This window comes from Temnothorax longispinosus, chromosome 3, assembly GCF_030848805.1.
Source record: "Temnothorax longispinosus isolate EJ_2023e chromosome 3, Tlon_JGU_v1, whole genome shotgun sequence".
Taxonomy (NCBI): Eukaryota; Metazoa; Arthropoda; class Insecta; order Hymenoptera; family Formicidae; genus Temnothorax; species Temnothorax longispinosus.
In genome coordinates this window covers 18723540-18751042 of record NC_092360.1, presented here as the reverse complement: position 1 = coordinate 18751042, position 27503 = coordinate 18723540, and the positions used below count along the sequence as shown (strand labels likewise).

Sequence of the window (27503 nt, the reverse complement as noted above, 5' to 3'; positions counted from 1 at the left end):
GATAGGATAGTATCGATCGACACCGTGCGACCAAAGACGATATCTTGCCGCGTTCCTCCTCCTCGTTCCACCCACCCTCGCCGCGTAATCTCGGCTATTCGCGTCCGACGCGCGCAACCCGCGATTTTGCAGACGCGATTAATTATTTCCTTACAGACGGCGATTATCGGAATTCTCTTTCCTTCGGGAAGACACCCTATCCCGATCTCAAATTGTCTTGCCTGCCCTCGCGACGTTGCCGCGATCCCATCTGTCTATCGTGACGCTTGAATCGAAAAAGCTATGAAGGTGGTTTTTGTATGAAAATGAAAATTACTTATAATTTGTAAAACTATTATATCGTTTGTTGGGCATGATTTAGATACTCTTTATCTATATTTAGAAGAATTTATTTATTTGAAACATGTGCAGAACAAAAAATATTTTCCACTCTTAATCTGAATATTACAAATATTCCCATAAATAGTATGCGCAGTCTTTTGCAATACTACTTGATTTACACAATCTTTACTTGATAATTATTTACAAAATAGGCCTTTTTTTTAATTTTGATATTTTTTTGCGGCTCTCTTGGTAAAAATCTCTACTGTGACTCCGACAGTGATAACCGGAGAAGCCCGAAAAATATGTAACTTTCCTATTTTTTAACCTATTTTTTCCGACGTGGTTTTCCGGATCTTCCGACGCCGATGTTATAAATATATAGTGGCCCTTAAAAAACCGATTTTGGTCTTGAAAAGGGCAGGTAGTGATTCGTGAATCATGTCTATTTCGTTGCGTCATTTCGGTGTCAAACGTTTGTGTCAATATGAAAGAAAGTAATTTGCTGATATGTATGTATAGACAGTACACATGTAGGGAGTGGGTGGGGGTTGACCTCGGTTTGCGTTGATGGTTCTCTGGACAGCACTTTCCACGCAAAGCGAGATTTACCCCACTCCACCCCATCTCTGCTTATAAGGCGAAACGAAGTCTATCATTGTGTACGGTTCGGGTTTTCAACTTTCCACCCGAACCGAGGTCCACCCCCACCCACCACCGCCTACATGTGTACTTTCAAGTAAAAGAAGGTTGAACGTTTGCGAGCCAAGTTGAAGGCTACTTAAAAAAAAGGTAAAAAAATAGATGTTATATATTTTTCGGGCTCCCCCCGAATGATTATCACTGTCGGAGTCACAACAAAGATTTTTACCAAGAAAGCCGCAAAAAAATATCAAAATTCGGAAAAGGCCCTATTCTAAATAATTACTCTTTACTTTATCAAACGAAAAAAACCTTGATAGAAGAAATAAATAGTGTAAGTTTCTACGAGCGCAAATCGAAAAATTTATTATTTTATTTCTAGTATACGAGATAAACAAATGCGCGTACTTTATGAATGTCTTTTTTGATATGCTCTACTTCTTGCATAACAGATTTCTTCCATAATAATGGTTTTGAACATTTTTCCGGAGAAAATAATTCTTTTTTCTGAAATCTGTGCGAATAACTTGTAATTCCGAAATAATATGCCGCGACGATAAAAACGGATTAATTTGTCCTCGAGGAGAATTCGTATCGTGCGACATCTTTATCGGTCGACCTTATCGAGCCTGTTCCACTTACATCTTTTTATTCGCGGCTAGATTATTCTTAATGAACGTGACGCTAAAAATAGCAGGGCGAGCTGTCGGCACGGCGGTCGTCCCGCGAGAAATCTCCGTCGATGGACGGCAAAATTATCCGCTGTTATCGGCTGCGGTGTGAACACTCATGATAACGCTATTTATGTCGTTCTTCTGCACGAGGCAATGCCGAGAGAACAGCATCGTGAAGATTGACACGTAAAACTACCGTTGCACTTTGTACCTACTGGCTACTCGAATTGTACTGAACAGGCTTCTTTCTCCGTTTCTGCGCAACGAGAGCTAAGTGCGATTAGAAAACGCGATTAAAGAAGATTGAATCATTATGTCTAATATTGATTTGATATTACGTCTATTTATTCGTATTTTACAAATTTAATTTATCCAAAGATTTCAATAACTTGATTTGAATGTTTTAATAAATAATCGTTTTATTTTTAAGATGTATCTACCAAAGAGACTTTCGTTTTCAACAAAATAAAGTTAAAACTGACCAATCGATATCGTAATACGCGAAAAGAGCAGGTGGTCATCCTAAAATCGTTAAACAAAATAAATTTTATATATATAGGCAGTAATTAATAATAAAATCATAACAATTTATTATAAATTAATAGCGATATTTTGAGATATTTGAATTTTATTTAATTAGAGTAGAGTAGGGCAAAAGTACGCGCTTAGTTTTTGATCCCATATATCTACCGTTGAGATATAGCTATAGAGTCTTGAAATTTGAACTGTAAAATCTTCAAACATTCTCTTTCCAAGTTCACTAGGGTTTATATCTATATTTTTTGAATACATTCCATGTAATAAACTTTTCTTGAACTGATTGCAAAAACGCACTTTTGCCCCACCGGTGGGGCAATAGTATGTATTCAGTGGGACAAAGTGTACAATGCAGGTATATTTGTTTTCGTGTAAATTAGGTTGACAATACTGACAAGTTAATTCATAAACTGGCATGACTGAGTGGCGCCGTATGACAGCCGATTCGACTAAACAGCGTTGAAACTATTACCTAGTATTTTCGATTGGTTGACTTGACCCGACTCGGGTCAGATCAAAAGTTTAATTTGAAACTCGATGACTCTAAACTATCATGGTAGAAAGCATTTCTCCACTTCACATATTCTTAGCATTATGGCATATTATAGCGGCATATTATTATATTTTATTATCATTTTTCCGAACTTTTAATCTGACTCGAGTCGGGTTGAGTCAACAAATCGAAAACGCTATATGAGGTAAGTTTCATTTTTCAGCTTTCTGATGTAATAATATTTTGATTTTTTCCAAACTGTATTTTATAAATAGAAATAAACTTAAGTAAATCATCGATAAGACATTTTGATTATTACTCGTTTCTGGCGTGTGTCATGCTATATCAGACATTTCAAATTGTTATCCGTAGATAGTAACGCTTACCGGTAATTTAAAAAGTGTCTCATGTCCCTTCGAAAGAGACGAAGAGTGAGTTAACCTATAAGGTTAAAAGTTAACCGACGTTTGTGGAACTGAGTCTTAGAGTTACCTTCGGACATCAAGTGCGAACTTTTGCCCCACGAGACACTTTTTAAATTACCGGCGTTACTGTCTACGCATAACAATTTGAAATGTCTAGTATAGCATGACACACGCCAGAAACGAGTTAATCAAAATATCTTGTCGATGATTTACTTAAGTTTATTATTTCTACTTATGAAATACAGTTTGGAAAAAATCAAAATATTACATCAGAAAGATAAAAAATGAAACTTACCTTATAGTTTCAATGCTGTTTAATTGGATCAGCTGTCATTACATATGGCGCCACTCAGTCATGATACCTTATAAATTAACTTAGTGTTAACAATCTAACTTACACGAAAACAAGTAATACCTGCACTTTTATCCGCCGCGCATTCTTACCCCACTCTACTCTATATTTATTTACTAGTTTTTTAGTGGCATCACAAATTTTTGTATCCGTCAATGCATTTCTGTGAGATAAAACAGACACTCGATTTTATTACATTTTTATCCGAATGAAATACCATTAATTTCCGTTTTGTATCGCTTGCGGAACAAAACGTCGCGTCGCCGTCGTCGCTTTCGGTTCCATAAAGCGCGCAACGTCATTCACTCGTCAGAGGTGCAATTTATTGGCTCCTAATGGAGTCTCTGGCGCACGTTAACGGCTCGTATATTTAGCGCGGCTATAACGATCGACGGCTATATGGGCACGAGACAAAGTCAGCTGGCAGCTACGAAAGTGCGTGCTCGCGTGTAAGCGACGTGTAACGCGTGTACAAGTAGCCCATGCAGGAAGCAAACGTGCCCTCTCAATGCTCGTTCACGTGTTCGCGGCCATGCACACGTGAGGAGTTTGCGCCGTTGGTTGCGTGCAAACTCCTCGGGGCTGCGGACCGCACCCGCGAGAACATAACATAAGAAAGAAAGAGAGAGATGAATATAGAGTGGCTTTCGCGTCGCGACGTGCTATTTTCTGATCGGACTCCCGAGAGAACGGTGAAAAAAGTAGGAATTGTCGCAATGAGTCGGTGGTTCGATCGATGCACGTTTAGCGATCGATGCACGTTTAGCGCTGCTCCGAAATCGCGGTGGGATAGGTCGATGTCACGAAGGAGGGACAAAATTTTTTAAAAATTTTTAAGTTACACGAGTTACAAGTACATAATCCATTGAAAATCTCCGGTAAAGCCACGAGAAAGATTTATGGCACAATTGATTGTTTGGGAAATAGAGAGAGATGGTCATCGAAGAAAGGTCGTGATCATTCCATATTGCGCGATGGGGAGTAAAAATATGAAGGTATATTTTACCTGAAAATCGACGAAAGATATCTCCAATCTTTCGCGGTTTTATATTAAAATAAATTCAAGCTTGCGACAGTCATAGTTGTTCTTCAAATATGTATTCCAATTTCCAATGACGATTATGATTATTTTTATAAAATTTATAAAGTTTCTTAAACGATAAAATTTATTGTTATATCGGGCTACATTGATAAAATGTAAATGAAAAACGTAATATTGGTTATTTTGCGAAACTGTTGCAAGAGATTAATAATCGAAAGCAAAGATGAATATGGCATTCAGTTAATGTCTTAAGATGCTTAAAGGCTAAATTAATGAACAGTATTTCTACCAGGGTAAAATTTGTGGAATGCGCTTTTTAATATTCGATATAGCCTTCCCCCTTCGCCTACACTTGGCCAACAATTGATTTGCACTCTTGAGCTTCACAATTCGCCCGCCATATCGAAGCCCCCCGAGTGCTCAAGCACACGCTAAATGCGGACTAATGAATTGGGAGTGAGGTGTTCCACTCACCCTGCGCACCCATCCACCCCACCCGCGTGGCTGTGTGTAGTGTTCCCATAGCAGCATTGACCGCTTCTATTTATATAACACTCTCGTACCTTCGCCGCACCCCCGCGCGTACCGTCTTCGCGCTTCCATCCACTCCGCCATCCGCCATCCGCCCCCGCGTTCTGCACGCGCTCGTGTTCCGCATGGACGTACGGAAATACATACAAGTAGACATATGCATATGTATACTTACATACATACATATGTACATTATGTACTTACATATATATATATACATTGCATATGTATATATGTATGTATGTATGTATGTACGATACATATATTATACCAACATGTACATACATGACTCGCGAAGAGGCATACGTGGGCGGATTATTCGCGAAGAAACATCGACTTACCTAGATTCGAGCGTAACTGGCGGCGCGCTCGTCGATTCCCATCGATTCAACCTAGCCTCGCGAAAAGAAAGCCATTCAAGAGGGAGGAGGGGGGGGGGACACACAGAAGAGAGCTATTTTTGGATCCTCGCTAACATGACGAGTGCATTCTTCGTCGAACTTTTTGCACCGCCAGACGTGATAATGGACAAATTCCATGGACTAAGGGCGATGATCATCCAAATGCTAAAAATATATTTTCGAAAAAGAACACTTGTTACGAGCCTTCGAGCTTCGTCTCCATTGTATCGCAGATACAATTTTCGACGCAAATAAAAAATATAGAAGAAGATATAAGTAAAATTGACGATCAGGATAGGAAAATGTCTTTTGCACGATTGACATGCATTATATTTTTAAATACATTTGCGCGCGCGCGCGCGTGCGTGTGTGTGTGTGTATGTGTGTGTGTGTGTGTGTGTGTGTGTGTGTGTGTGTGTGTGTGTGTGTGTGTGTGTGTGTGTGTATCTCAAAGTTGGTTGAAGGGTAGCTGTCATTCATATTAACTATGTGACACATATGTAACTACTGTTTGTAAATGTCTGTAAATATAAAAGCGAAAATAAAAGCAAACTTATCGGACTCGACAAACTCCTCGGGTTATTTTAAGTCGCGTAACGACGGTAACCTTTTTACGACGGATAAACTCTTGATTATCGACAAAGTCTGGTCGAACACTATTAATAAAACACGCGGACGCGTGCAACTGTCTTTGTACTATTTTTTAATAAACGATAAGTTCCTCGCCAAATATAGCAGGACGTCGTAAAGAAGGGAACGATTTCATTCGGGTATTCCAGGATGCGAGATATATCGTTTGACCTTCGTTCGGTAGCATAACCCGCCGCTTTTACCCTACATACACGTGCATGATTTCTATATATAAATAATCAATTGTGCCGTTAGCGCGGCATGTTCAATCGTTTAACTTAAATATATCTTTTGCCGCTATTGTTATTAAACAATACGAGAAATTTTACGAAGTGTGTCCTAAATATTATAGAAGAAATTGTTTTAAAAATTCAGATATCAAATCGAGAACAATTTGATGATAGAGAGAAATAAATACACTATTCTGATTTTTTTACATAAATCAATATATTTTATTTTGATTTCTTATCACGTGACAGTGTTGCAAAAGTGTTGATTTTTTTTTCACCTTGAAAAAATAATGGAGAATAGAGGTATCAGCAGTTTTTTATTTATAACCCAAAAACGAATGGAAATTTTTCGAGGTGTCCTTGACACAAGTGTATCTATCGTCAGAGACTTTATCTATGTATATATTTTTTCTCTTATCTCCTGGGAACATTTAAATAAAAATAATGAGTATTTCTGAATAGAATTATTCTGGCAGATAGTTCCTTCCACATTTGCAAGATTGTAACTGGAATTTTATTAGCTTCCGTGTAAACATGCCTCTGAATATCCGAGCGAATGGAAATGCGAGCGAGATGGAATTTCGTAGGCGAGCGTGTTTAGGCTTGCGCGACGATTAGATCGCGAAAAGACGCCTTACGGCAGCGCAGGAAGGTCAAGGTCTCTCGATGATGGATTAACGCGTACACGCGTCGCACGCGATTTAGAGGCTGTCGCGGGGACTCCAGTGTTACGATGTTACATGCACGTCGCGCGAATACGTATTTTCCTGCCGCACGTGCTTCCACCGATTACATTCGCGAGCGGCATTCTGATTCGGGGAATGGCTATACCTCGAAAATTAATTATCGGAAATAGTCCGAGAAACTTTCGTTTTTAGCATTTTACGCGCGCGAATTAATTGCAAAGAATAATATTGTGCATCAACCTTCCTCGTCACTCTCTCTGGCCCTAACTTTTATATTAATCTTTAATCATTTCTGCATAATTAGCGTTAAAATTCTGGTGTAATTAGGTATGATTATGCGTACCTACAAAAGTAGCAAGTATAAAACTGATCTGTTTTGGAAAGAGAGAACTCGCGCACTTGCGAAATGTTTTTCTCGTTGTTTGTTGGACAACAGGATCGCGTCAATATGATAACAGACGTAGCTTTCGCACGATCATTTATGGAAGAAGTAAGTTTTCTTTCAAAAGTAGGTCGATCCAAGACCATGATGCTCACGTAATGGTCGGAATCGCAGGAAAGAACGGGAGCAATCCCGCTGGCAAAATCGATGGAGCGCTCGTATTCCCCGGTGTGTAAGCCACCTTTGATTTCTTCTATATATATATATATATATATATATATATATATATATATATATAGAGTCATATCTTCTTCATATCTCACGTAGAAACGCGGAAACAAGCTGTCGACCGTTCATTCCGTCAATCGTATTAAAACCTCGTGTTGGGCCAAACTTCGAACACAGTTTTGCAAGATGAAAAATTTTTAAAAAGCTATTGTATTAGCGATAAAAATTGAAAGCTATTTTGTTTTCGATCGCAGTTGCAATATAATTTAATCATGTTTGCTATGAAAAAATAACATTCAATTCCGCAGACAGGTATAACACATTTGGATCAATTGCGTTTTTTTTTATACAGTAGCATATAAATAATAATTAAACAAATAGACTAAGGATTTTTCGAAGTTGATATGCGACACATAAATCAACATGTTTGGCACCAACGTTTGGAAATAAGTAAAGAATTATTCCAGTTGGCAAAATTAATACCTCTGTGAAGTGTGCCCCACTTTTTCCAAATTTGAAAAAAATAAGCAGAGTTCTGGTTGCCCCCTGAAGAGTTCTATAGTTCTCGCATTAAAATTAGTGCGTTTATGCGTGATGTCGATACGGATGATATTCGGTTGAGTCGTCACGGCGGCGCGGCGCGGCGCGGCGCGGCGCGGCGTAGTGGCCTCGAGTATTCGGACCATCGGCACGGTTACACGAGCAGCGTGCTCGCTCCCGGCGTATAAACTTGGGGTGGGATTAGCGAATTTGCCGCATACCACGCGCGTATGCACACACAATCGACCGTACACATTGGCGTTAATACCGACGCAACTGTCGAGGTGCACACAAAATAGCGGCCGCGCGTTTATTTTCGTCGGCTCCATTTATTTTCGCTCTCTCGCGCTTCGCAGCCGCGAAGCCTGTCGTTGTTCCCACCCGACGCGACGCCGACGATATTCCCGACCGCCGAATGTCGGCTCCGTTGAATTCTCGCGCGTTTCACGCTGACTCGTTTCAGTCGAATTTCTTGCAGTCGTTAACAATTGGTGTCCGCTTAAGTTAAATCGTCCAAACGAACGCGTCCGTTTGTCCGTTGCAATTTGTCCGGAAAATGCGCGGGTCGTGTAAAAACGAGATAACGGGACCGAAACAATTAATACGTTTCTTCTCTCGTTTTTCGCACGTGTTGTTACGTGAGAATTAAGGGATTCTGTTTTCACTCTCTCTTCTTATTTTAATTTTAATTTTTCCTTAACGCATCGTTAAACGTGCATTCTATGGAGCGTTACGAGAGTATTAATATCGTAGAATATTCCACTCTCGGTGCTAAAAGTCGTTACCGTGCGACACAATTATCGCCTTTGACGTACCCTGCTCTCGCGCATTAGTTCAGGTTTAGGGTATCTCCTCGCTCGATTTTCATGTTAATTCAGCGCGCATAACGAGTGTAGCAACGCGATGAGGACACGTTACATCACACAAAGGCCGCGTATATACGAGGGATGGACGCGAGAGAGGAGACGATGAGATGCCCAAACGAGCGAACGAGCGAGGGAGAACAGAGGGCGAAGGAGGATCTATATAGTCCAAATCTATTCAAGACTCGGCTTTGGTAGCCTGCCAATTCTATTTTCTCGGGCGAAGGCGGGTTCGCATTGTGCCCGCGCTAATTTTGTTACCGACTACCGTGCTGCGCTCGTGTGTGTGGGTGGTTGGTAGTGGTGCTCGCCCGTTGCCGCACGCCGATTTCCTCCGTCCGCGTCCGGTTTGTTCGTTCGTTTTCGTTCTCGATGCCGAGGAAATACGCGCGAGAAAGTTGCGCAGCATCCTTCGGCGGCAGTATCGATCCTTTTACACGATCCGCGAACCGCGCTCGCGCGCGCTATAACGAGTTTGATATTTTTCCAATAAATTGCCGTCATCCGTGGCCGATGGGCAAAAGTTTCGCCGACATTAATAGCGCGCGAAAGTCTCACGTCTCTAAAATGTATTCCTTACGTATCGCACGAGAATCTCTCGCCCGAGAATTCTTCGTATATTAAGGAATTTCTTTTCAAAACGAAAGTTTACGTTTTGCATGCGGTTAGCAAGAAAGATACTATACTCTCGTCTCGTCCCGCAGTTCCGCAAAACGTCTCGAAATTTATTGCGTGCGGATTTTAAGCGGGATAAAATTTATCGCGGGTGATTCCGATCGACGGCGAACGATAATAGCGAGATCGAAAGAAAGTGTATTGTAAATAATCACCATATCCACCGCTATATTTTGCATCAGCTATTCCGTGTGGAGCTGTTACGCGGAGTCGTGCGAGTAATACACGTACAATTTGCGAAAATTATTCCCGATCGCAATTGCTCGTGACATTAAGAGTTATCGCTAGACGTTCGCTCGTGAAAATTTGAATTCACGGCGAAAGCGCAGCCTGTGAAAAACACGCCGATCGATCGCACACATGAACGGTTCTATTTTCGTCCGTTGCGGCCGTTGCTGCACCGACCAATGTTGTCATCGATTACTCATCCCGCGCTGCTCTTTGCTGCATTTTTCATCGGCGTTCGCATAAAATGCTCTCGATACGCCACGATGAAAAATACAGTCACTCCCACTCCCTCTTCTCCGCCCCTCTTTTCATCACCCATTTAATGCAATTTGTAGCAAAATCGTACCTCTAAATTTTATCCAAGTAGGACGTTTCAATAAATTTAACTCTTATCGGGGATAGCAGTGAAATACTTTTAAGCTACGAGATACTTCAGCGCGATGGTGCTGGACATTTATTACTCTTTTATGCGGTGATAAATACGTATTCGGGGTGCGCCTCGGAGCCTCAGCGAATCCAGACACAAATTGTCTAACGAGTCGCAAGTCGAATTTTCTTTAGGAGAATATAGTTTAACCCTGTGATATTTATAAACCATTTTTATTTAAAGAAAAATTAATCTTTAATGTATATTTTGTTATATTTGCATCGTATATTATATCGCGCGATATATATTTGTTCGCTATTTCAATTCTTGTCGGAGAACAACGCCGTACTTTTTTGAAGATATGAATTTTTAATTCGAGTTTTTTCAGAATATTTTTCAGTTTCGTTAAATTACGATCTATATATATATATATATATATATATATATATATATATATATATCTGTACCTCACGTTTATTGCTAAATATGGCCGTCCGAGTTTGCTCACATAAAGACTGCATACAATGTTATCTCGAGCTCGGTATATCAAGCGGCTACATTTAGCACGGAGTATGAGTTATTAATACGGGCCTATTTGTAGTGGACAAGAGCGATTCTTCTTACGAACGAAGTCGAAGTTCCAATTGGTGCTTTAAGTGCCTCCACATCCGGAGAGGTAAGACTAATGTTAGTCGCGAACAGTTTGGCACACAAATTACCGTCCCGCTCGATTCCGCGGAACGCTCTCGGCCAAAACTTCGCGACGCGAAGACTGACAGGTTGCTCGATATAAATGTAGTCATTACTGCGAAAGATGATTTCTGTTTTGCCAGCGAGATTTCTGCATGAATAGTGGAGCGTCAATACGGCTGACATTGGAAAAGTTCAACATTTGTGAATTAATCAATCTTTTTATAGTAGAGAAAATCAATCTTATAAATTAGATTTTTAAAGATCAGAAAATTAGATAATTAAGTAGTAGGTAAATATCTTCAAAATCTAAAAAAAATAGGCTATAGCTGCATGGAAAAGTTTAATTTTAATTTGCTATATTTAATTTAGTTTTTGTTTTATATATTTATTTGGTGTATAAACTGGATAAGAATATACTATAAAATTTTCGTGCTCCGAAAAGTTAATTAAAATTATTCTGTGATACTCATCGGTGTTGTTCCAGAACTTTAAATACGGCGTGACACTTCTATTGTAATGTAAAATAGAGTGTAGAAATATAAGGCGACATAAAATTTGATAAGTTATGGCTGTCACACGTATATACAAATCATGAAATGCGTCCAATTGTCAATGGTGAAAATGGTTTTTCTTGGATTATGACATATGATTTTGGCTTAATTTGATTAGACTTTTGCTCTGGTCAGCAGCATAATGGCTACTTTGATCTCGGCATATTATATCGTGTATTTACTTTGGTGCTCCCGGCCACTGATCAAAGTGATCATTCCTTTCGTGGTGGAAAGATCGGTAATCAAAGTTCGCTCCGTCGATGTTTCTTTTTCGACACGGTACTTTATTTTTGCATTTATTCTCGTTTTCCAGTTGTTTTGTTTCTTTTGCGATGAGGCAAATCTCTGCATATTGGATTTGACGTTTCGCGATCACGCGAAGAAGCGCGGGCTTCTATTTTGAATTCATTTTCTCTCTAGTTTTCTAGTATCCGTTAATATGTATAGTAGTATATCTGTTATTTTTTATGGATTTTGAAAAGGAATTAGTTCCTTCTTGATAAGAAATAATAACAATTCTGATTATATGTATGTATTACCAGTTGTTGCACATTACATTAAAAATTAAGTTGCTTTTTCTATAGACAAAATGCATTAACCTTCTGTTGATTATCTTATAAATTCTATATGTATATATTAATATATATATATATATATATATATATATATATATATAATAACTATACATTTATATACCTCTGTAATTTATTGCGAGATATAAATTTATGGCATAAATCTTTCCATAAATTAATATTATTTCTAAAGAAAGAAAATTATATACGAGACGCATAGTGCGATTTTGTATGAGTTCCTTAAGTCAAGTATCGAAGGATTAGTTCGGAGTATATTTTAAAAATAATTTTTATGATTTTATCCTCGCAAAAGTTTTTATATTATTACAAAAGTATTTATTGCAAACTACCTGATTTAAATATAATTATTCAGAGATGCAATATCGGCGAATTTTCGAAAGAACGTTCTAACTGTGGTCTATCTTTATCCACCAATGATTTTTGCAAGTGGGAAATGTGAAGCATACACGTATGCAACCGAGGGACCGCGATACTCGCGTGTCGCGACAGCATTCTCGCGCGAGGAAAGTGGCAGCGGTGCGGCGCGGCGCGACGCCGCCGAGCGCGCGGCCTCCGGCGCAGGCTGACAAGAGGGGTGAGAAGGAGGTAGTAAACATAACCCAGATTCACGGCCGGTGGCGCCCAACCCAGGAGGGAGGCAGAAAGAGAGATAGAGGTAGAGAAAGGGAGAGAGAGAGAGAGAGAGAGAAAGAGAAAAAGAGACGAGGGCGAACCAATAACCTAGCCTAATAGTATTGTGAAAGTCGACGTTGTTTCTCTTTCTCTCCTCCTCTTTCTCGAGCAAAGGTCACCCTACAAGAGTCCACGGGCTGAGTGCCGGTTCTATTTATAGCGACCATCACTTCTCCTCGTTTCTCTCTCTCTCTCTCTCTCTCTCTCTCTCTCTCTCTCTCTCTCTCTCTCTCTCTCTCTCTCTCTCTCTCTCTCTCTCTCTCTCTCTCTCTCTCTCTCTCTCTCTCTCTCTCTCTCTCTCTCTCTCTCTCTCTCTCTCTGCCCTTCGTTCCTTCTCTTCATCCTTATCTTCACCACCTCCCGCAGCGTCGCTTTCTCTCTTTCTCTTCCCACTTTGCCGTCTCTGTTCTGCGCTTCCTTTTCTCGTCTCCGCTCAGGATCCTTGCTGCCGTCTCCGTTGGACCCCACGAACACCACCCCTGACACGTTTCCATCTCCTTGCCCGCCACCACCGCCCGCCGGTTGTCGCGCAGCCTCGTCCCACTCGATCCTCCCACGAAAGACCTATGAAGCTATAAATAGCTCGGGCTCTCCTCACCTTCCCTCCGCCCGCACCTCTCCCTGGTTGTTGGATCGAACGGCAGGAGTGGCGGCGGAACAGTCCCTACCTGTTAACCTACGACGATGACGACGATGACGGCGCTGACAACCGCTGTAGAGAACGGATGGATCCGCTCTGAGTGCGCGAGAGGCTAAATAAGAGGAGGTGACGTCTTCCGTTCATTTAAATTCTTTTATTACTGAAGATTATCAAATTATTTTAAAATATTTATTGTTTTCAAGTAGATCGTTTTTTTTATCACTATCTTATATGTTGAAACGTATAAAAATAATAATATGAAACGATTGCGAAAAAGATTTAATTGAGAATGAAATTTGCTTGGGTTTAATGCAATTACTTGAAATTGGTGTATATATTATAATAATATTAAACTTCAGTTTTCGGACATAGTTGATCCCTCTTTTTTTACTTTCATTGATAAAATGCGCCTGTATCAATTGAGATTAATCGTCCGCAAAAAAATACGAATAAACTAAACTTAAGTTTTTCGAATCCAGATAAAGATATGAAATATTGCGCTACGTATGACGACACAATTTTTTATTTTTTTCGTATGTTTGCGAATAAACCTTGATAAAAATACGATATACTTTAATGATCATACATCAATAATTAATGATTTTAATATACTTTATGTTTGATAAAGATATCACGTACGTTTATGATTTTATATATCTTATTTTTGTTGAAATATTTATAAGGAATTGACTCAAACGTGAATTGAATCATATCGAATATAATTTACAGTCGCGCATATATTGCTATATAATTCAGTGATGCCCTTACTTGTTTTTTTTTTTTTTTTTTTTTTAAGCATTTGTCTTTAATCAGAGTGTTAACGATATCTCAGAGTATTGTGACGGGGATAACATTCTAAGAGGCGTTTTGCGCTAGTATCCCGCGCGATTATGGGTCACACGCGCGAAATATCTCGGGGCTTCTCCTGGCACCACCACATCGCGCTTTCGCGGCGCGGCGGGCGGCTACCCTTCTCCTCGTCGTATTGTGCTGTCTTTTTCGTCGTGTCTCCCGTGACTCAGAAAACGGGCGCCGTTTCGCGCTGTCACGTTGGCGCCAGGCTGCTCTCTCGCCGGGTAATTTTTCTGTCAAGTTCGGACTTTCCTACGTGCATTTCGCAGTCGACAATTGAGGATCGCTCGTGATAAACCATATCAGTACTACCGAAACGTGAATTTTAACTTCTTCTCGAATCCTTCGACAATTATTTTTATGAAAATAATAGAAGCGCAATTAAGTATGTCTTTTTCCCTCTTTCCCTTCCTTCCTTGCCTCCTCCGTTCCTTTATTTTATAAAAGCGTGCAATGTTATATTAATAAACACAAATATTTGAGAAATTTGTTGTAGCGACTTAGAATTAACAAATTTTAGGAAATATAATTTTAAGAAATAAACGGTACATTTTACAATCTTTTTACTGAGAAGGTATTAAGTCGAGAATTTGCATTGTATTAACTCACAAAGTATTAAGATATAAAATTTTTCGATAATGCATTAATTTCTGCATATTCTTTTTCTAAAGAAATCAGATTCTTATATAAATTATCATAGAAACAAACTTTTAACGAATAATGATGTGTTTCCAAGATTATCGTAAAATATAAAAATATATCTACACGTATTAAAGTTTAAAATCTTTTGTAATACATACACAAAAATACATTATATGATGAAGTAACCTTTCTTTTTATATAATTCTATATAACCCTTCCCCTTCTCTCTCCCACTCTCGCTCTCTTTCTCTCTCTTAGGAAACGACGAGGAATTTAGGACACGTCCGAGATTATTTTCGTAGTTCAAGACACCGCGCGGGTATCGGCGCGATGAAAGAAAATTTGTTTAAAGATCCACGAGCAAGGCTCACTGCACTTTACCGCCTTTTCTCGCCTCTTCTCACGCTTCATCCTTCGTTCTCTTCGCCCCACTCGCCGCGCTTTGTCCGCCACCGTTAGATTTTTAAACTCACTCTCTCTCTCTCTCTTTCTCTCTCTCTCTCTCTCTCTCTCTCTCTCTCTCTCTCTCTCTCTCTCTCTTTTTCTTCCTTTCCCTTCTCGTTGACTTACATTCATCTGTCTTTGTCTACCACCCGCGCGTCGGTTCTTTTTCACTATACGATGGCATGAAAACGTCGGCTCGTCGGACGCGCGGCGAATATTAATGCGTGTTTTTACACGTGTGGACGTTTATTTTTGTCCGTATTTTTAGCGGTCGGTATTTTCGAACGATTCGGTCACTATTTTCGTACTAGTACACACATGCGTCCGTTGTATTACTGCGAGAGAGTACCCGTCTAACCAAACTGTTCTTCAAGCAATACATGCTATTTTTCCGTCCCGTTATAGTATCCCGCACAATAATCAATTTTGTCAATCCGAACGGAGTTTCAGATGTAACTTTATGTAGAGAAAAGATATAATGCTGATAGAAAGAGAGGGAGACAAAGTAGGTTTATATTTTAAACATTAATTGCTTTAAAAGTAATTTTAAAGCAATTACAAATATCACACGAGTCATATAAAAATCAATAAAAATAAAAATTTAATTAGGATGTATTACTTTTTGTATAATTCTCCAGAAATGATGTAATATTATAGATATATTTTTTGCTTGTTAGAAAGAGGGAGAGAAAATTACAAAAAAATATATCGATTTAAATGAAAAGTATGAATTTTTTTGTTAGATACTTTTACAATTTCTTTATTTTGCTCTATTTAGAAGCAATAGCGTATCAAAAATTAGCTGCGTCGACGTATGTACTTTTATCTTTTTTTTTTTATATTCCATGTGAGGTAAAGTGACAGTTTGTTGAAACACGAGCCACCCCGATAGCGATCCGTCTTACGTTGAGATGTCGTCGACGATGAGATGCGCGGTTTTTTTAAAAGCAGAACGGTCGGCTTTTTAAAGACGCATATTTATACGCTCCAGACCTCATGCTGAGATCGAGACAACTCTGGAACTCGATGCGATTCTTGCGTCTTTCCACGTGAGCCTACCGGATTTCGTTAAGGCTCGCGTTTCCCGTCCAAGACAGTACTTACGATTTTAAACCATCTGAAAACAATATATAATTGCGGTGAAATAACATTTAATATACATGTACAAATGATCTCTTATCGATGATCCTAATATTTTTGCGAATAATGGGAACATAATAATCGTATTACGAAAGCTTTCGTCGCATTTGTAATATTAAAAATTGAATTGATATTACAGTAAGTAAAATGACTGTTAATATTCAATAAAACATAATTTATGCGAACCGCGGGATATGTTAAATATTTTTTGCGCAAATCGATATTTCTTTTTCCTTGCTTTTGGTGAAAAAATTATCTCACACTTATGAAGAAATAGCTTACACATATAAACTGGTTTTTTTTGTATCGACAATTTTTCATAAATATTGACAAAGTTTTTTCCATTGTTCATTAATTTTTTAACTGCTTAATCAATGGCCAGTATTGGACATTGATGTTATTTCTGCTGTCGTAAAAAAAAGTATTCCAATAAAGGTCAATCAATCTGTGGTAATATATATATGTATATTAACATGTTTACTGAGTTTGTATTATTTTTTTAGCGTATAATTTTAAAAAATCTGCTTTTATTTTCAGGTAAGTGTCAACAGTTTTCGCGTGCCCGGCTGTCACGATGGTGTCATACCAAGGGGTGAAAGGGCTGTAGCTAGGTAAGCAGCTAAAAATAAAGTTAGTACATCATATCGAGCGATCCGCTATAAATAGTTTCGAAGCAACTGAGAGGCTCTGAATGTATTAGAGTCGCCTGACTTGCTGCATCATCTTTTGCACAAGTTATAAAAATACGTCGCTACGTGACTCGTATATTATGCCATATACATTAGAATTACTCTGTTATCTTGCTATATGTGCTCGCAAGCACACGAAAGAGGAGCATTGTCCAAAAAAAATTTTTTTTTATCGGAAACTGCAAAAGTGATAAGATTCACTTTGGTTATTCTTGATCGTCACTGATGTGACGTTCAACATGTATAAGTCGCAAATGTGAAACCTCAGTTCTCCATAGAATTATGAAGATAATGAAATAAAATATTAAAAGGACACTGGGATTTTTTTTTTTATTTATTTGACGCTTTCGCGAACATTTAATATTTTCTTAAACGGGGAAGGCGCGCGATTGCTTCCACTGAACTGCTCGAATATTGTAAAATCGACAATTTTCCAACCGCTTCTTTTGCATAACAATACATATGCATGAGATGTTACGCTCCATTCGACCGATGTGTTTAACGGTATCCAGCCCGATGGATCGATAAAGTTTAGGGCGGGCGGCAGCGAGGGTTGATGGCGAGAGGAAACCCGCTTAGCGTGACCTTGCTCGCTATTTTTGGAAGACGGCACGTGATTGGGAGATGGCTTTTTTTTAGCCGTCGGCTGAAAAATAAAAGGATTCCGTCGATTGAATTAGATCCACGGGAAGAAACACACTCGTCAAAAGAGCGGGAATGCATAATATTACGCGCGAGAAATTCATCGCGAGGGAAGAGGGACTCTTCCCTCTCGTTTTATAATACTTTACGAAAAGAATTGCCAAATTATTGTCCTTGAGCTTGTTCACGACTTTTAGAAAGAAATCACCTGCAGCCTGCAGAGCAAAGACGTCACATGCAGAATCGCATCTCTCAAGTTTATTTTGGGATGTGAGAGAAGAATATATGTAGATATATACGAGATTAGGTGATTTATAGGCGATTTCGATTTTCTTTTCGAGAAATGCAAAAATTTCCCATACATATGAATTGGAGTCTCTGTAACTCGTTTACACGCACAACATACACACACACACATCACAAAAATACATTTCAGATTCAAGATACAAGTATAATGAACTCATCAAATTTAATCGCATTTCCTGAGCGTTAAATTACGTGCAAAGAATATCTCATGTCTTCATCTTCTCCTTTATTCGACTTTGTAATTTTGTGCTATAGATACATAAAGATGATCTCTGTTTATTCGACTTTGTAATTTTGTGCTATAGATATACATATAAAGATGATCTCTGTTTATTAACCGTAATCGGCATATTAGGTATATCTATATAGAAAATTTTTTTATAGAAAATTACATTCTTCAGAATGATATCTCTTTACGCACGTTTTACTGCATCATTCTGATTTTTGTGCGTTACGTCGAATTTGTCATTAATTTTTCGACAATAATGCATGCTGTTTCCATAATGATGCATGTTTCGATGTTCTTTCGCAAAATGCAAATCAGTCAGGATTGCGTAATCAAAGAGCGCGATCTCTGACCAAATGTCAATTTACGCAGCAGCATGATTAATCCAAATGAGCGAAGTAATACTGATTCCGCTTGTCCGGCTTATCAATAACGTGGTCAAGGAAATATTGATAAAATATGTTTCCTATTCCGATCGAATCTAGATAGATATGATAGAATGGAATTAATAATAGATTCAATTTCTCAAAATTGCTGACTGCAATTTTCATAACAGATTAGAATTTGGATAAGTTTTCTTGGTAGAACAAACTATTATTTCTTGTCATAATTTTTTAAAAAGAAACATTAAAATCCGCGATAATTATGTTTTGAATATGTAATTGCTGATTTTGTATACCTAAGAATAGTGTTTTATTATTTAATGTGCCAAACAAATTTTATTTGATTTTGATCAGCCACGACGAGTCATTGCGCGATATAGTTATTATATTTATGAAATAAAATCCATTTTATAGTAATTAAAAAATAATAAAAATTATTATTATTGAAGAAGCAGCTTAATGTATATAAGCAAAAATACTTTTATTAAATATTTATTGTAAAACTAACAATTTTTTTAATAAAACTATTTAATAATGGACATTGTATATGTAAACATTTATTAATAATTATTTAATCAATAAACATTTTATAAGTAAAAGTGATATATAACGATGTTGTGTATTTGTTGCAAACTTGTATATTACAATTGTAAATAATTTTACAACAATAGGAGTGAATATTGGTTGTTTTAACAATAGCCAACAATCGGTCGATTTGATCAATAATTTTTATATGAAGCAAAGAATTAAAGATTATTGAGTGATGGTTCGATATCTCAAATAGAAAATGTGATCGTAGTACCGCACTGGACTATATATCGGTGACCTGCGATACTAATATTGCACCATACATCATATTTATATACTTACACCTGATATTAGAAAGTATTTCATGATTGAGTTTCTTTTTATAGCCAAAACATTAAACACCCTGAACGGAAAGTTATACATCAGCATACCGGGTTACCGGTTAATCGCGTGCTCTGCAAATATTAATTTGAAATTTATTAAAAGATTTCTTATTAAAATTATGAGATTGCAAATTTTATGAGGTACCTTATAAAGTACTAATAAATAATATTATACTAATTTTTTTTATATCTGCAGAGTTTATTGACGTAAAAATACATTCGTTATAATTTCATTTATCTAATCCGATCAGAAACCTGAATGGATGATGCGATACGACTACGTGTATTTTTTTTCTTCCACGTAGCATGACGTACGACAATTCGATAAGCGTAATCTGTGCAGTGTCATTAACGCCAGCGGTGCAGTCGCTGATTATTATACGATTTCGGTGAATTAAAGCGTAGAAAACAAAGGGCTGGCGATAAGAGAGCTTCCGGGAGCAGCCAGCCGCAGCGCCCACGGACTTCCGATAGCGTGCCTTGCATTTTTAATCCATTCAGATTACCGTACATTCGTCATATTGAAATTTGCCTTCTGTGTAATTTAGAAATCCTTTGAGAATAAATCTTTCGTTCTATTTTCGATTGACCTGATTGACAGTTCTTCGTCCGAAATTCGGGATCAATATTAAATCCTCTTTAATTTGAGCAAGACACTTTTAAACGCTAAGAAATAAACACAGCTGCGCGATTTATCTATTTTACATAGATCAATTGATGGATGTAATTAAAATTGATTTCTGTCGAGATAACAAATTACAGGAAAATCTAAATTTTCAATTAAAATCCCGCAAAGTTTGATGAAAACCATTTTTACGAGGGACATCCATATAGACTCCGCTGCATAGTTGCGTTAATATAAATGTTGCGCGATGTGCATTAGAAATTTAACGGTTCCTATACAGTAGCGATTGGCAGACATATCGCCTCTCTCACGTGGGCAGACGTAATCGCGAGGGATATAACTGATCGGGATATAAATATCAGCCGCGAGAAAAATATCGATTTTTCAAGCGCGTAATAAGGCGAGCCCCCTGGGCTTGCTCCCCGATGATTAATCAGGCTCATCTATTTATGACGAGGAAACAGCGTTGAATAGAATGACGTACGAACCACCGAACCGCCCACGTTATCGTAACGCACGTTTGCGTCCCGTCCCGTTCGATCGGTTCACAGGTTCGCACCATTTGCGCCGGAATGTTTGCGTTCGACACGTGTCGCGAGTATCCGCAATTATCCGTCTCGCCTGCGTGTCCGTGCATAATCGGTAACGAGAGACGAAGATCGTTCTATTTTAAAAATACGTTAAAAACGGAGAATAAAAAAAAATTATAAAAGCGAGCTTGATAGCTACGTAATTCGGAACGCAATAAATCCTCTTACACACCTGACGTGTATAGCGTAATGCGTAATTGTATGTTTATTTTGCCGATAATCGAATCCCGCGTCAGATTCGTTCGTTGAAGTGAACGTAATGCAAAATCAAATGCAGTTCAAACGCGATATAAAAATTTATAACACAGGACACATTTAAATTATAATTATTAATAAATCTCACTTTATCGGAGTTTTATAATTAGTGACAAACTCGAATTATAATTATAATTTTTACAACTAGGTAAATTCAATTCAAGTTTTTAGTACCTAATAATTGTATATCTGAGAAATTTTAAGGTAGTCGTCTCGTCAGGGCATGTATTAGATAAAGTTTTCGATTTCGGATTTTATATCAAATTATATGATCAGCTTTGCAGTCGATTTTTTCTGTGGCTCCTTACCGACTATTTACTCTAGAAAATCGATCTCGAAAATCACAAATTTTGCATTACTTCATACAGACGGCCAGAAAAAGAAGGCTCTATCACGGTTTCAATCACATATTTTCGCATTTTTCGATTAGATGAAGTGAGAAAAAACATTGCTTTTTGTACATTAGATTTCGAAGAATCCGATGCAACCATAAAATATATAGTTTACCGGAGATTTCGCTGCTAATTTTTTAGTTTATTTTAGTGAAAATGCGGTAATCGAGCAGACATTTTTTGGTCGAGGTGAGGTTGGGAAGACTTGGCAACGCCGCTGGCTAATCACTGTAGTTGCAGGTTATGGGGCTCGTCTTTCTTAGCCGAATTGGATAGTGATTGACACCCCTGTCATGTGTTTTGAAACCCTTTCTCAGTAATTGTCAAAATTCAATCGAAAAGTATTTTTCTCACTTGTAACCTTTCTCGACGACTCGCATGATCAGCTGATCAAAACGGAGTCAAATGAGAAAAATCACATAATTTGGAAAAAGTAACATACTTTGTCACGTATGAAATTTTACACCATAATTCATAAAATTATTTTTCCCTTAGCAAAAATTGCCTGAAATATATTTCTGAACGTGAAAACCTACAAACAGGTCACATGACTAGCACGTAGCGAGACGCCTGCCTTAAGTTTACGCTTATAAGTAGTTATAAATTTCTGAGCCTTCACCGTGCTTTTAAAATCACGCACAAAAATCTACAATTATTAGTATATTCGAAGTTATACAATTACGATTTATAAGATCGAATAATTGTTTATTGTGGATTCTTAAGCAAAAATTCCTATATGAGATTCAGATTTGTCTACGCGAATCTTATATGTCTTCAAAATAAGTCGTTTTATTTTTGACCCAACTGGCCAATTAAAACAAGATTGCACGACGTTTCGACCGAATTCCGGTCCTTATCAAGTGCTTTAATTTAAGTTACACCGATCCGCATAACAAATTTAATTGCATCGTTGACGTGGTGTCCTGACAACGTCAAGACAAACGCAAAACTAAACAAAAGAGAAAATAATACATTTAACAATAGAAAAACTATACAAAATCGTTACAATATCGCGCTGGTCAAAAACAATAAAATTAATTAACACTGTAAAAATTAGTTAAAAGCTTACAATTCTTATGCGTTCCAAAACAAACGGTGAAATCAAAACGTCACCAGCCATATCGAGGCACAACGTCCGAACAGTAAGACAGTCAAAGTCGAAATGAAGTTGTCAAACGTAATCCGCGGATAGCAAACGGCGCTCTGATGGAAAAACGAGCAGAACCGAATATACAGGCCGACTAAGTAATACCTATGACCCGGTTATAAATAGATGGCAGGCTCTCAGTATCGTTATTTTGTAAATTGATTGTGCAATCATGTTTTTTAATGAAAAACATTTCCGATATTTTTCTTTTTTTGAAATGTTTTTTTTTGTATAAAATTTTCGGATGTTGCCACTTGAAATCATGATTGTGTGTAAGACGATGTTTGCTCACAACAGAATGATTATTTACATTTTTCCTAATATCACATCGATGTTCTTTGATGCGTGTTTCTAAATGCCTTTTTGTCTGGCCAATATATACCGCATCACAATTTGCACAATCAATCTTATAAACTAACTCAGTCTGACTGAGATTCGGCAACACGTCCTTACCCTTCCTAATGACACAATCCAATCTCTTCGGGATGGTGTGAAGAACTCTAAAGTTCATGTCTCGCATTGTACGGCTAACATTCTCGCTAAGGCCCTTTATGTAAGGTACAGTAATGCACCTTCGAGGATCTTGGGCCACTTCGCTACTGACAGGATCATTGTTGTTACGATTTCGCAATTCGCCAAGTCGGACATTGACATATTTATCAACAATTTTCTTCGGGTAACAATTATTAATAAGGATCTTTTTTATTTCACTAATATTAGAATTGTGAAACCGCGCGTCGGACAAAAGAATCGCCCGATCAACCAAATTCCTTACGATGTTAATTTTGTATTTTATAGGATGGTTTGAAAAATAATTTATGTACCGGCCCGAGAAAGTTGGTTTACGGAACCAATTCGTGAGCAATGAGCCTCCCTCGCGGATGACCGTGGTATCAAGGAAACTCAATTTACCATTGCTTTCCATTTCGTAAGTGAATTTTAATCTATCGTGGTAATTGTTGAAACTGTCTAATAATTCACCGATACCCGACTCGGGAACAACCGCGAAAATATCATCCACATATCGTTTGAAAAAGGATATCCTGAAACTGAGCCGCTGTATACAATGCTTCTCTAAATCCTCCATGACCATGTCAGCCAGGATAGGGGAGAGGGGAGACCCCATCGGGCTTCCGAAGATCTGTTCATAAAATTGGCCATTGAACATAAAACTAGTAGAACTAACAATAAGGATCAAGTCTACAGCACTTTATAATAATTTTCAGTTTATTTTCTTAGTTCTTTTTGCGATTAAATACCACATTTTATAATACAAAATTTTTACGAATTAATAAAGAGAAACAAATTTCAGATTAATTAAACCATGTCTAATAGTGTTAAATAGTGTTAAAAATAAGCACTTTAATAATAACACTCAGAGAAATAAATGATCGGACAATTCGTTCAAAAATTAACAAATAGATAATTCGATACTTTTAATCGGAATTATAAAAAGCCGATCAAGACTAGAATAATGTTCGATCAATGATAGCCGGATATTATTAATAAATTGATCGGCCTTTTAATTATTCCGATTGAAAGTGTCGGATTATCCGTTTGTTAAGTTTCGAACGAATTGTCCGAGCATTTAGACCTGAATTTTGCTTTCAGTGAATTGGAACCAAATGTGCATTTTTATAACATTTAAATACTTTGTTTTATCATTTTCCTATATAAATATTTAATGACTAAATACTTCATTACAAGTGCGATTTTGAGCTGCGATTTTATATCGCATTGCTCTTCAAGAAAAAAAATCGCTAGCGATATAACGCAAAATCGCACATCTTAACTCACAAAAGCGGAGCTGGCTCGCGGCGCCGGAGCCGCGAGAGACGATCCTGGGGCGCGAGGGAACGCGTGGACACAACAATGCTGGATTCTCTATAAATAATCAAGTTTGCGACTGCGACCGCGCGGCGGCGCGGAAGTCGCGCACGCGCGCGAGAGGGAAAGAGACAGAGAAAGAGAAGAGAGAAGAGAGAGGTGCGACGCGCCTGGCGCGGCGCGGCCGCCGCGCGCCGCGCGATGCAGTCAGCACTCAGCAGTACTCCCTGCCGTACCGCGCGGTGCGTGTCTCCTCGCTGCGCGCTCCCGTTACCGCTCGATCGCGCTCCGTTTTCGGGCGACCTTCGTCCCGCGTACCAGCAGCGATCGTCGCCGCCAGCGCGTCCCCCGGGTGCAACAGCAACAGCAGCACCAGCACCAGCAGCAACGTCGCGCCGCCGTCGATGCGATCGCGGCGGTGCGCACCGCGCACGCTCTCGCGCGTAATCGCGTCTCTTCGGTGTGACGTCGCGTCGTAGGTCGGCGTCGTGGCCGACGAAGAATGACAGTCGTCGCCGTCGCGGTCGATCGCGTGTGAGGCACCGTGCGGTGCGAAAAGTCCAAGTCGTGAAACGTCGAACGCGGCCTGTGGTGAATTCCGAGTGTCATCGTCGTCGTCGTCGTCGTCGGATATCTTGTCTCTCCGATTTTTCTCACGCGCGTTCTTGGTAGCCGCTTGAATTCGCCCGGTGGAGAACCACGGGGGAATCTGGAACGGATGCCGCATGAGAGGTAAATGGAGAAACTGTGCGTTCTTTTTCTTTTTTTTTTGCGCGCGCGATCGTCCGGGAACGCGGCTGCGACGGCTGCACCTCGCGCGGCAGCCATATTTCCGCGATTTCGCGGAGAGCGATGTCGCAACGAGCGAAGCGGCGACGACGACCCGTCCGCGGCCGCGGGTCGTCTTGGCGCGTCTCGATGGTATGCGCGCGCGAGCGCGCTTCCATGCAGTCTGCATTTTTTCGCGCCGCTCCGCATCTCGGAGCGCGAGTGTCTCTCTCTCTCTCTCTCTCTCCCGCTCGATAGATAAGTACAGTTGACAATGTGCGTCGTGCAAAGACGGATCGGATGGAGCAAAGGTGAAAACGCATTTCCCCAGTCTCCCTACCTCCCTCCTCCTTTCCGCCCTTCTCTTTCTCTTTCTTTTCTAGCGCGGCGTCGCTTTTATCGCGCGCAGCCCCGTGGCGTCGAATATTAATGAACCTGATCGACGTAAACAGACCGCACGTTTCTGTTTTGCGTGCCGCGATAAATACGCTGCTTCCCTCCTACGGGAAAGCGGATGCGTCGAGTGCTTCGCGATCGTGCCTTGTGCCAATTAAAGGTCCACGACTATACGCGACGCGACGAATCGATCGATTCGAGGGGAGCTTCAATTCGTTCGATACGAAGATTGCGTGGAAATCGGAGGGCCTGTAGTTGTCGCTGAACGTGTGTCTCGGGAGTACACGTGTCGGAATCGTAAACACGACGTATACACTTGCGAGGATCCGATCGCGAGAGGGGATCGGTGGGAGAGAAGGCTCTCTCGGGCAGCAGGAAAACGCTCCGCACGCAGGAAACACCTGTTGTGTGCGACGCCCACGTTCGGAGTCGATCGCTCGCTCACTCGCTCGCGCGTCGCTGACAGTACCTATAGATGCGTTGCGCGGCAGTCGATTATTAAACGGGCCACTCGGGCCAATCTGGTGGATTCTATAAAATAAAAAGTTAGGGAGATCGAGATAAAGTTACGAACTAATCACGCGCGGTTAAAATTTAAAGGAGTGGAGCTCGTTTTGCGTTTGACCTCCAATGCCCATTTCTGTCAGTGTTGATTAACTTTAATCTCGGTTTAACTTACTTTCAATACTTAATTCTTAGAACCAGAAAAAGATAAGAAGTTAGTTAAACCGAGATTAAAGTTAATCTACATTGAAGTAGAAGTGGGCGACATGAGAGAGGTTCGAGAAAGATCTTTTTAATTCTTCGCGATCCGAATTAATCTTCGACGAATGACAGTACTTTAATACTCTAATTGCGCTTGGATATCTATATTACTATTTGACTGTTGTGTTATTAATGTTCGAAATGACAATTGATTTCTCTTATCTGGAAGATTGTGCGAGGAACAAGTCATATAATTTATCAGACGCAACGTGGAAATCGTTTGTTATTTATTCATTGTTTCGAATGTTTGGAAAAGGATTGTCGTAAATTACGCAATTCACAAAGGGGATTGAACGGTAGAATATAATTGATGGTACACCATCTTAAACAGATATTATATTTTTAAATTTGTTTTTCTATTATTTTTGCACGAAGCTTTAACGTGCTTTATAACGAGAGATATAAAAATATGTATTCGTAGTTTTCCTGAAAATTAGCACGGTTGATGTATGACTTGTCTGTCTATATTAATACAAAGATATAAAATATTTTTTTTTTATTTTTTACTTATTATAGACTCTTTTTTGAAAAACGTTTTAATACTAAAATATTTCGCAACAAATAGAGTATAATGGTACATCGTTTTAAATGGATTTATATTTTTAAATTTGCTTTTCTATTATTTTTGCATAGAGAGACACGTTCTTTATAACGAGAAATATAAAAATATAAATTATGCATTCAAAGTTTTTCTGAAAATTAGCACGGTTGATGTAGGACTTGTCTGTCTATATTAATACAAGATAAATCAAATACTTTTTTATTTTTTATTATATATAGACTGTTTCTCTTTTGAGAAACACATTGTTATAATACTACTAAAATTTTTCGCTACGAATTGTTTCGCGTTACTTTATTAATCTGAGTTTATCATAACAAAGTATGTCACGGGATGGCATCTTCATATTTTTTTTTATACCATAAGCCTACATTAATTCTAATTTTCTTAAAATTGTATTCTATATAATTCTATACAGCAAGTTTTTTGAATAAATTATGTCTTATGATCGCGAATGCATGTAAAGAGAAATTTTTACGCCTGGAAATATTGTTATTGAAGAGAAACACGGACGTCACGTCACGGTGGCATGGCGATTTATGCTGCTC

General features: G+C 38.8%; 1 protein-coding gene across 6 annotated transcripts in view; it reads left to right on the top strand.

Annotated features, from left to right (window-relative positions):
- Hdac4 (histone deacetylase 4) overlaps positions 1–27503 on the top strand; it is a 132397-nt gene that overhangs the window by 28388 nt on the left and 76506 nt on the right. For 4 of the 6 annotated variants that reach the window (XM_071774254.1, XM_071774250.1, XM_071774251.1 and 1 more), the window contains exon 1: positions 24687–25199. The exons of the other annotated variants lie outside the window; for them this stretch is intronic. In XM_071774254.1, coding sequence (XP_071630355.1) covers positions 25193–25199 — 7 coding nt within the window. In that variant the 5' untranslated portion in view covers positions 24687–25192. Of the gene's footprint in view, positions 1–24686; positions 25200–27503 lie in introns of those variants that run through there. 6 annotated transcript variants of the gene reach the window in all.